Source organism: Microcebus murinus, chromosome 28, assembly GCF_040939455.1.
Source record: "Microcebus murinus isolate Inina chromosome 28, M.murinus_Inina_mat1.0, whole genome shotgun sequence".
Classification (NCBI taxonomy): Eukaryota; Metazoa; Chordata; class Mammalia; order Primates; family Cheirogaleidae; genus Microcebus; species Microcebus murinus.
Genome location: NC_134131.1, coordinates 14964956 through 14976237, shown reverse-complemented (window position 1 = coordinate 14976237; position 11282 = coordinate 14964956). Strand labels below are relative to the sequence as shown.

Below are 11282 nucleotides of genomic sequence, written 5' to 3'. Positions count from 1 at the left end.
ACAAGCAGTGGGGAGACCTGCTTACTGAGCCCCAACAAGGAGGAAGAACAGGCTTCTTCTCACCCTGGGGGAATTCCAAACTGGTTCCTTATCAGGAAGTGAAAGGAATGAGGAGGAGAACACGCCAGTCCTTTCCAGTAGCCAGTCTTCCTCTAAACTCTTCTTGGTTCAGATCTGCTTGTTTCCCAACCCACACCCAGCCCCTTCCACGACTGAGTGGGCAGCGAGGTACTTTCTGGCGCCTCCTCCCTCAACGGTTCTTATGGCCATCAGATGGTCCTTCTTTGACTCTGTGGTATGTGGTTACGGGTTTTCCAACTCCCAGGTGACATTTCTGTTCCCCAAAGATAACACAGCCAGCCGTGGGTGTTTACTTGCTGGTGGTGTTATCTAAGATCAACACTGGCTGCTCCCGCCTCCAGAGGCCTCTGGGGTCAGCAGGAAGAGGAGGCTTCATGTCTCAGTAGCTGCCTGGTTACCATAGTTGGGGTTTTTCTATTTTGGGGTGTGTTTTTGGGCAGAGGCAGTTGGTGGCTCTGAAAAAGTTGTGACTCTTCTCCAAGGGTTCCCATCTTTTCTCCGCCCTCACCACCTTCAGCCCCTCTGGGCCCCAGGGCCAAGAGAGGTCTGCACTCAGGTGGCAAAAGGCCTCCCGGTGACGCACATATTCTGCTGGGGCTAAACGTGGCATTTCAGCCACCACACTGCGCTGGTGATGGGATTTTCATCCGGAGGTACTCAGCCCCCCACGTTCCACTGAAGGATTCAGTCCAGCCCAGCGTGCCTCCACTGTCCTGGGCGCGTCTACAAAGATCCAATCCCCCTGAAGTCGATCTCTTAAGTTAGGGTGCTCATTTGGCCACCAGCCATTCTACTGCTTCAGTATCTTCCCAACTGGCATCCTGCCCCAATTCCAGCTTGCTCGGAGCAGACTGATTTTCCTGGAACACCACGTTCATCATAGAAGCAGATGCCGTATCAGAAAGAACGCCATGCTAGGTCGGAGTCGAGAGACTAGGGTGGAAGTCCACGCATCAGCCCTGACGGCTGTGTGGCTTTGGGGAAAGTGTGGCCCTACTGGAGTTCAGTTTTTCCTCCAATAAAGTAAAGTGTTCAGCCTCCCAGGACTTAAGTCTTCTCAACTCTTTCATGAATTCTCTGGCCCGTCTCCTGGGGAAGTGGGAGAATCACACGGACCCGGCTCCCGGTGTGCTCCAGAGGCTTGTGGAAGCCAGACCAGCACCAGGACTGGAAAGATCTTGGAGACCACCTAGTGACCATAACCTCATTTTAACGAGGGAGAACGGGGGAGTGAGCTGAGATCACACGGCCGCAAAGGCAGACGCAGACCCACTCTCCCCGCTCCCGGCTAAACCAGGGCCGTGCCCACGCAGGGCAACTCCCTGCACGCGGTCCAGGAACAGATGCAGCATCCCAAGCCAACCCAGCAATCTCCCGGGCGTCTGACCTCCTCTGCTGATTTCTGCCCAGAGGGCACGAACATTTCTAGTTCCCAAGGAATGTACACCAGCCCCCCACGGAAGCTAGGCCACCTCTGAGACGGAGCTGCTAGTTTAGAACAAACACCAGGCTCCCTATATAAGGACCAGCCAGCCACTGGGCACCACCTCTGCCAGGAATCCCAGGTAGGCACTCTCTGCTCTTTGCATGTGCGTTTGCTCACGGGTTCGACTTACTTTGTGACTGCTGGTCATTCACTTAACTTCTCTGGGTCTCAGCAGGCCCATCTGAGCAAAGGGGATGCTAGGCAACTTGGGTTACTCAGGCTGCTCAGAGACAAAGCTTGGCTTAGGAGCTGGTCCCAGTACCCCATGTCCCCAAGGGGCCTTGCTGGTTCAGCTCCATCATCCCATGTTTGAAAACTTGGCACAAGCTCCTCGGAGCCTAGGCAGGTGACACTAGGGTGGACACCCCACCTCCCCACCACCCAAGTCCTACTGCCATTCTGCCCTGAATGGCCTTGGAAAAGACAGAGCACGCGCGTCCTTCAGTTCTCTGCCACAGTGGAGAAGGGGGGAGAGGGGAGCCCTTCTCTACTCAGCAGTCTCAACCCAGGTCGACCCCTCACCTTGTCTGCTGGGCTTTACCCAGCGAATTCTGAGGCAAATTGAGAGACTGAGGCATGCTGCCTGGAGACCTCTTTCCCCCAGGCCCATCTTTCCCCAGCCTGGCCGCAGCCATGCTCTCCCTGGGGACCATCTGCAGCCTACTGCTCCTCAGCATGCTCTGGGCAGACATGGCCACAGCAGGCTCCAGCTTCCTGAGCCCGGAACATCAGAAGACCCAGGTGAGACCTCTCCCCACAAAACCGTACGTACTGCTGTGGTATCTTGTTCCAGCCCTGCCAATTGGCAACCAGCTCTGTGACAGTGGCTCAAGCTCTCTGGGCTTCAGCCTTCTCCTAGAGCACAAAGGGGGACTCTGGGTCTGACCTCAACGCTGTTTCTAGGATACAGGGCCTCAGGGTCCTATAGAGAACATCTCCCTTTCCCAGCAGAGAAAGGAATCCAAGAAGCCACCAGCCAAACTGCAGCCCCGAGCTCTAGAAGGCTGGCTCCGCCCAGAAGATGGAAGCCAGGCAGAAGGGGCAGAGGATGAACTGGAGATCCGGGTCGGTACCTCTGCGATTTTATGCTGTGGGGCAGTAAAAAGAATGGGGTAGGGGGAAGGGAGGGCAGGGAGATGGCTGTGAACAGGGACCCACCTACAAGCTGCTCAAGGTTATAAAATAGCACTAAAATAGCTGAGCTCTGGGTTTATTTTGCCCATAAAGAGAAAACTGGGAGCATTAACTCTGCCTCACCAGAATGGGGTACAGGAGCCATGGACCGAGGAGAGAGGGCATTAGCAGACTCCAGGTGATTTCAAAGGCAGCAGCGACAAAAACACCCAGGAATAAACAGCCAGAGACTGAAGAGGTCTCTCTGCAGAAAACGTTGTTTCACTCAGGGGCGTCAGTGCTTAGAGGTGGAACCCTACCAGGAGGGGGCAGCTCAGACTGATCTTTGCTCCCACAAATCTTGCATGGGGCAGGGAGAAAGTTTGGAGGCAACTCAAGGATCGGAAGGAGGAAGTAAAGGTATCTTACAGGGCCGTCCACGTGACCTTCCTGAAAGGATGGCTGTGGTTTAGGGGATGGTCTCACAAGTGACACCTTTGTACAGCTAATCAGGATCCCCCGGGGTGGTACTTAACCATGGCGATCACTGTAAGCTGTGCTTGCGTATAGCAACTTCAGCTACAACCGTTCCACCCTGTTGCGTACCATCTCATCTCTGCAACAACCTGCAAGGTAAGGAGGGCTGATGATATTAGTACCATTTTATGGACAAGGAACAGAAGTCCAGGTGAGCTCACTTGCCCATGGCACTGCCGCCAGTGTGTGGCAGAGATGGGGCACATCTAGCCCCCAGCCCTCTCCTCCTCCTCACTGGTCTGGAGAACAGAGTCACGGTGGCCCAGGAGTGGCCTCTTCCTCCCTGAGAAACAGCTGAAGCGTACCCCACCTTGGCCTCCCTGTACCTATTTACTGGCCTCTCCTCTGGCAGAGGATGAAAGCCAACCTCAGGCCCCCCAGACCCTGCCCTCCAACACTCACCGGAGCCTAAAGGTCTTCTCAGACCCTTCCTCCCCCAGATTCACTATGTACCACGTGGACGGCCTGCAAATCTTTTTATTTTATTTTATTTTTTTTTTTTGAGACAGAGTCTCACTTTTGTTGCCCAGGCTAGAGTGAGTGCCATGGCGTCAGCCTAGCTCACAGCAACCTCAAACTCCTGGGCTCAAACGATCCTCCTGCCTCAGCCTCCCAAGTAGCTGGGACTACAGGCATGTGCCACCATGCCCGGCTAGTTTTTTGTATATATAGTTTTAGTTGGTCAATTAATTTCTTTCTATTTTTAGTAGAGACGGGGTCTCGCTCAGGATGGTTTCGAACTCCCAACCTCGAGCAATCCGCCCGCCTCGGCCTGCAAATCTTTACACGTGTACCAGGCACCGCCCTGGTGACTGCCAGCTACAGCGGTGGGCAGCCGCCCCGGCCAGACAGGCTCCACGCTAGCCCAGATGGGGGCGGTCCTGGTGGCTGACGATGCAAGACAGGGCTGGGGTAATAGATGCTTCCAGTTTCTGTGAAAGCTTTGGAAGAAATGACCCACACTGCCTCAACTAGACCCAGGCGTGTGAAATGCCTAGGAGGTGCTGGGCCTGCCGGAGACGGGGTGAAGCAGCTACCAAAACCCTCCCCCTCCTAGTGCTCCCCCTCCCCTCTCCTATTTCAGGCCCTCCACTTCCCTCCAAGCGTTCTCACCAAAATCGAGTTTCAGAGCAGAAGACTTTTGAGACCAAGTCTCATCCCACTGGACTGAGGCCAAGAGGGAAGAGGATTTTCAAGTCACACAAAGGACAGTCTCCCGTCCAGCTCCTCCACGCCGCCTTCCACTTGCCCCACTGCCCAGCACCGCAGCGGCGTCAGACCGCCCAGCAGTTTCCCAGGAATCGCAAGGCTCCAGGTCCCCTAAAATAATCAAGCCTGTCACCCCCCACTACACTCCACCTCCACAGTGCACAGTAAGCTTTAAAAAGGGTGCGAGCAGCTGTGTTGTCTTAATAACGTCTTCGAGATGTTTCCTCATCCGTGAAACGGGAATTGTGGGGAGGCGCCAGGACACGCCACTGCAGCAAGGGGACTTGAAGGGGTTCCAGGCTGGGTGGGTTTGGTCCTTAGCTCCTGATTCGCTGGGCTTCTGCTGTGAGGGCCAGGTGACCGAGTGCTCCCTCCAGCACTACGATTCCTTTGCTGACTCATGCAGTCACTCAGCGACTGACACAGCCAGGCACCGACGTGGCTACTGGCAACACAGAGACGTCTCTGCTCTCAAGGAAAGAAAAACCTGGGATGGGGCAGCAGACGGAACTCTCCCCGTTTACTCAAAACTCTGAGCTCCAATAAATCATCTCAGAGGATGCCCAGAAAACAGGAAAGACAGGCGCTCCCTGTGGGAGGGAAGAAACAGAGGCACAGAAGGAAAGGACTTGTCCCAGAGCATCTTCCTATGAAAAAGCCAGCTTCCTTTTGATCTTCCACAGAACGAGGAAAGGTCTATGTATATAAGAGGGTTAGAAAAGGAGAAAGGGGAGAGGAAAACCAAACAAAAAAGCAAAAAGAGGCCGGGTATGGTGGCTCACCCCTGTAATCCTAGCACTCTGGGAGGCCGAGGTGCGCAGATTCCTCGAGGTCAGGAGTTCAAAACCAGCCTGAGCAAGAGCAAGACCCAGTCTCTACTATAAATAGAAAGAAATTAATTGGTCAACTTATATATATAGGAAAAATGAGCCGGGCATAGTGGCACATGCCTGTAGTCCCAGCTACTCGGGAGGCTGAGGCAGCAGGATTGCTTGAGCCCAGGAGTTTGAGGTTGCTGTGAGCTAGGCTGACACCACGGCACTCGCTGTAGCCTGGGCAACAAAGTGAGCCTGTGTCTCAAAAAATAAATGAATAAATAAAATAAATAAATAAATAGGAAGAAATGATCACAGCCAGGCAGAGCCACCAGCTCCTGAAACCTCCCTGCACCCAAGGCCTGCGACCACTGGTGACTCAACCTTTTGTCTTCAAAACTGCACAGCAGAAAGAACTTGTATTAGGGGACTCGGCAGCTTTTATCAGCAATCCCCTGAGGGCTAAGGCTGGGATACAAGGAATGAGACTGCAAGGTAGGTGTACCCTAAAGATGGTGAGAGGGCCAGCACAGGGCCTCATGCCTATACCCTCAGCAGTTTGAAAGGCCAAGGCGGGAGAACTCTTTGACCCAGAAGTTCATGCCACTTCGCTCCAGCCTGGGCAACACAGCAAGACTCTGTCTCAAAAAAAAAAAAAAATAGTGAGAAGGCAGGTAAGACATGGGCCTAAGAAGGCAGAGTAAAATCTGGCTGAGATTGAGACTGTCAGTCGGTGGGACCCTGCCCCTTTGAGGAGGGAGTGGGAGAGCCCAGGGCCTCCTTTGTGACAGGACTGTGATGTCTGACACCTCTCGGGCCCCCCCTGTCCACCTCCTAGTTCAACGCCCCCTTTGATATTGGGATCAAGCTGTCCGGGGCTCAGTACCAGCAGCACAGCCAGGTCCTGGGCAAGTTTCTTCAGGACATCCTGTGGGAAGAGGCCAAAGGTAAGTCCTTGCCTGGGTCAGGTTAATTTGATTTCCTTGGGAGTCTCAAACATGGGCAAGTTCCCCCTCCAACCCCTGCCTCTCAAAGAGCTTCTAACTCCTCTTTCCCAGATGCCTGCAGGAAAGGGCTGGGCTGGTACTGGCATAAAGTCTCTGTGTTCAAAGGACACTAGGTTCCAAAACCCAGCACATTAACTGACTTTGAGGCCCAGCTGAACCGCAATTTTCATGACTGTAAAACGGAGCTAACACTATTGTGAGTGTAAAATCATTGGTGTTCAAACACCTTTAATGTATAACTTTTTTCCACAAAAGGAATCATTGCCACAATAGCATTCAGAAATAGGCTCCAGTCAGTTAAGCAAAGGACTTTTGGTTTTGTTCTGAATGCCCTCTGTCTTGTAATAAAAAAACGAAATGAGGGCCGGGCGCTGTGGCTCACGCCTGTAATCCTAGCTCTTGGGAGGCCGAGGCGGGCGGATTGCTCAAGGTCAGGAGTTCAAAACCAGCCTGAGCAAGAGCAAGACCCCGTCTCTACTATAAATAGAAAGAAATTAATTGGCCAACTGATATATATATAAAAAATTAGCCGGGCATGGTGGCACATGCCTGTAGTCCCAGCTACCTGGGAGGCTGAGGCAGTAGGATCACTCCAGCCCAGGAGTTTGAGGTTGCTGTGAGCTAGGCTGACGCCACAGCACTCACTCTAGCCTGGACAACAAAGCGAGACTCTGTCTCAAAAAAAAAAAACAAACAAAAAAAACAAAATGAAATGAAACCACCCAGCTTGTTCCCGATCGAGGTGACAGAAACACCTGCCTCTCGGAAGCTCACGCTACAACCTGTGAAGCACTGTCCTCACCAACATGGTGACCCCCTCCACGCCCCAACCGGGGGCGGCACCCAGCCCACTGTGCAGATAAAGAAACCAAGAGCTGTGCATGCCTTGCGCAAGGTCATAACAGTCCACTCTCTGACTCCAAGGCCAAAGCTTCCTCCCACCTCCCCCTACCCCATTACAACCTGGCACCTCCAAAGTCACCATCATGGAAGCAAAGCCATCTTTGATGGCATTGGCAGGATGGTGGACCCAGGACTGACTTAGCCTCTTGCTTTTCAGAGGCCCCCACTGACAGCTGATCACCTCCAAGACCGGCTCACCCCTTGTTGTCCTCCCAGGCTTGCACGCTCTCATCTGGCTTCCAGATCGCTTCTGCGACAACTCCCAGGACTACTGTACTAGCTCAGGAGGTGAATAAATGTTCAAACCATACGCTGAATTCTCAAAATGGGAATTTATTTAACCAAAGAGGAAAATTTCACATTTCACTTGAAAAAAAGTCCCCCCCAAAAAAACAACAATTCTTGGTCTGTGGTCACTGGGAAGAGACATGTAGCAAGTCAGGTATGCATGCTTAGAAAACCAAAGCAAACCAACTCATTCAAGCAGATTAACTATTTCATGGATGTATTGGACTGGATGTACAACACAAGGTTTCTTGAGGAGGAAGAGGAAGAGAGAAGGGGGAAAGAGGGAAGCGAGAAGAGAGGAAGAACTAAGACACAGTTCCTTTAAATATCAGCCTCCTGAGTGCAAGGCTGCACTGACAGTTTATTAACAACCAACGAGAGCTGTGTGGACAGAAACTCCAGGTGACATTATCTGAGCCAATATCCACTCAAGATCAACAAGAGGAAGAAGGGAATGCCAGAGAATAAATTTGGAGGCCGGGCGCGGTGGCTCACGCCTGTAATCCTAGCACTCTGGGAGGCCGAGGTGGGCGGATTGCTCAAGGTCAGGAGTTCAAAACCAGCCTGAGCGAGACCCCGTCTCTACCATAAAAATAGAAAGAAATTAATTGGCCAACTAATATATATAATATAAAAATCAGCCGGGCATGGTGGCTTGTGCCTGTAGTCCCAGCTACTCGGGAGGCTGAGGCAGGAGGATCGCTTGAGCCCAGGAGTTTGAGGTTGCTGTGAGCTAGGCTGATGCCACGGCACTCACTCTAGCCTAGGCAAGAAAGCGAGACTCTGTCTCAAAAAAAAAAAAAAAAAAAAAAAAAAAGAGAATAAATTTGGAGATATAAGTGAGGTGCCCACCAATAGCTCTCAGCCACTGTTAGCCAGCATTGAAATAACCACCTTCCCTTTCCTCCCGGTCCACTACTGAAAAGGCCTGGCAAGGCTGGCCATCGACTCGACACTGCACTGACACGACACAGTATCCCAGAACACTTCCCAACTCCAGCTCACAGGTGAGATGAGCCTTGATCCTTAACTTTCACAACGTAATTCTAATCAAGACACCAGTCTTGGCCAGGCACAGTGGCTCATGCCTATAATCCTAGCACTCTGGGAGGCCGAGGCGGGTGGATTGCTTGAGGTCAGGAGTTCGAAACCAGCCTGAGCAAGAGTGAGACCCTGTCTCTACGATAAATAGAAAGAAATTAATTGGCCAACTAAAAATATATATACACAAAATTAACCGGGCATGGTGGCACATGCCTGTAGTCCCAGCTACTCGGGAGGCTGAGGCAGCAGGATTGCTTGAGCCCAGGAGTTTGAGGTTGCTGTGAGCTAGGCTGATGCCACGGCACTCACTCTAGCCTGGGCAACAAAGTGAGACTCTGTCTCAAAAAAAAAAAAAAAAAAAGAAAAGAAAAGAAAAAGACACCAGTCTTCCAGGGAGGGGTGCCAGTCACGTCCCCATAGTGTGAACATGTGGACTAAGGATTAACGCTGGTTTCTGAGTGCCAGTAATGACGGGTGGGACACGCCACTGGGGGGAGGGAAAGCCAAAGAGCAGGGGGGCCCCAGACGTCAGCACTAGCAACCTGCCAGTTCACACAGCTGCACATATATTACCGACACGGAGGAAAGCCCCTGCAGAGGAGGGTGATGTCCACACTCTGGAAAGCCCTGTCACAGACGGCTCCAGGAGCCCAGCGTCTCCCAGGTAAAACTCCAGCCACCTACCATGCACAGCACTAACCACTGCTCCCCAAAACCCAACTGCCGCCTCCCACGCAGGAGCTGTGTGTGGTCTGTGGGCCATCTCAGAAGTGCAGAACCCCGGCCCCAGCCCTGCTCTGTCAGGACGTGCATTTGTGACCCCTGGCTATTCCATGGCAGCACTACAGAGCCAGCCAGCAGGGAACAGGTGTCAACTGTCACGAAACTCTTAAGGTAATTCGGATCTGGCCAGGTGGGGTCCTGGACACAGCGGGGAACACATGAAAAAGGTGCCCTGTTTGCTCACTCACCTTCTCCCGGTCTCTCTAGTACAGCTCTGTTGTCAGTTCCATGCCTGTCCCTTGGGCAGACACCACACACATATATACAAATTCCATTTCTAAGACAGCTATATAGACACTTGACTTTATGACTATACAGTGACTTAGTTCACCATCCTTGCTTCCAAAAGCACCTGCGTCTGAGCCTCAGCAATAACCACGCATGGAAAGACTTTGTCATCACTAAAAGAATTTAAGGTATTGAAGAGTAGGTAAAGCAAGGGAAAAGAGAGAAAGAAGTAGAAATGAATTTCCTCTGCTCCTCTGGATAGCCAGCGCCCTCCCTCCCCAGGTACCCAGCACAGGTGTATGCAGGGATCAACACACCTGTCCTGGAACGTAACCGCATCTCAGCTCTGTCACTTAGTAGTAGGGAGGTGCAACCCTGATCACCACTGACTATGCACACAGCCGTCTTCTCAGTAGCTACAGAAGAACATCCAAGGGCCAGGTGTGGACCCAGTGGCCCAGGACAGGTACCAGGGCCTAGACAGATGCTGGTCACCTGATGCTTCCCAAAGACAAGACAAAGACAAGAATTTACTTCTCTCCCACTTGCCCAGATCATTCATGCAAGAAACAGATACTGAACACCTAGACACCCGCTTTGGACTGGGCACTCTCACCTGTGCCATGCAACAAGGTGTGGTGCAAAGCCATGGGCTTGGGTCTCAGAACTGAATCTGAATACCAGCTGTGTGACCCAGATCAAGACACTGCATTTCCCGGGCTCCTCATGTGTAAAATGCCTACCTCCCTGGGTAATGGTCAGGACTGAACATAGTGTCTCATGGGAGAACACCTGGCACTTATCGGGCCTCGGTTCTTATAACAGCTGCCATTACTGCGCTCCTGCTGTGTGCCAGGCACTGTTCTAAACACTTGTACTGACTAATGTAATTTCAGTTTACTTCCACAGCAAGCCTACAGACAAGAAAGAAAACCAAAGTTCAAAGAAATTAAGTAACTTCCCCAAGGTCACACAGCAAGTACACGGCAGACACACGCGCAGAGCTACAGCACTGGGCATGCACTTTTCCCAACTCATTCCACTGCCTCCTGATCAGAGCCGCCCCACTGCCTGGGATCCACGGGACTCCTGGGGGATTTTTTTAATTTTCCTTCATAACACACTGGGTGAACCTGGTGGAGTAGTGAGCACAATTTTGAGCCAATGATCAGCAAAAATAAAACTTGTCAAGGGAAAAGGTTCAGGGCCACCTTTGAGAAAATGTGTCATCTCAAGCAGGTCCCCATGTCAGCTTTCTTAAACCTGCGCCTGCATGCGCCATACCACTAAATGAAGGGTCTCTGAAGCGGGGCGTGTGTACCCCTGGGGTGAGCAAGATACCTGCTGGCGGGAAAAAGTTCTCCTTATGAAAAAATTTCTACTTTGTGTTGTATAATAAACAGCATATGTATTTAATCTATTATACACTCATAGGCGGGTGGCTCAGCGCGCAAACAGAAGAGCTGAAATACCTGCACTGAGCTACCTTCCTCACTCTGAACACACCTTCCACCATCATGAACAAACAAGCAGACAGTGATCGTGAGGGGCTGGATGGCCACTGATCACCTTCTTCGAGTCTGCTTATTCAATCACTGTATATCCCAGTGGCTGTTTGCCCTTATTTTATAAAACTGAATGATGCAAAAGTGCTGATAGTAAATAGTACCAGCCCCAAACTTAACACAGGGAGAAAGATGGAAATGCCAGAAACGCCACGAGCAGACCTTCCGCCACAATAGACTATCCTCAAGTAAGTCAATTATCTGTTCAACTGGAAGGAACTGA

At 51.8% G+C, this 11282-nt stretch overlaps 1 protein-coding gene across 3 annotated transcripts; it reads left to right on the top strand.

Moving 5' to 3' along the window:
• Window positions 1-542: 542 nt before the first annotated feature.
• On the top strand, window positions 543-8246 carry GHRL (ghrelin and obestatin prepropeptide). Of its 3 annotated transcripts, XM_012760641.3 has the most exons (4): window positions 543-2308; window positions 2516-2632; window positions 6080-6188; window positions 7309-8246. In XM_012760641.3, exons 1-4 carry the CDS (start codon window positions 2144-2146, stop codon window positions 7326-7328), a joined length of 411 nt encoding a protein of 136 aa, XP_012616095.1. In that variant the 5' UTR covers window positions 543-2143; the 3' UTR covers window positions 7329-8246. The 3 variants fall into 3 exon arrangements, with proteins under 3 accessions (XP_012616095.1, XP_012616093.1, XP_012616092.1); XM_012760639.3 differs by lacking the exon at window positions 7309-8246 and having other exon boundaries at window positions 2519-2632; window positions 6080-6743; XM_012760638.3 differs by lacking the exon at window positions 7309-8246 and having other exon boundaries at window positions 6080-6743.
• Window positions 8247-11282: the final 3036 nt, after the last annotated feature.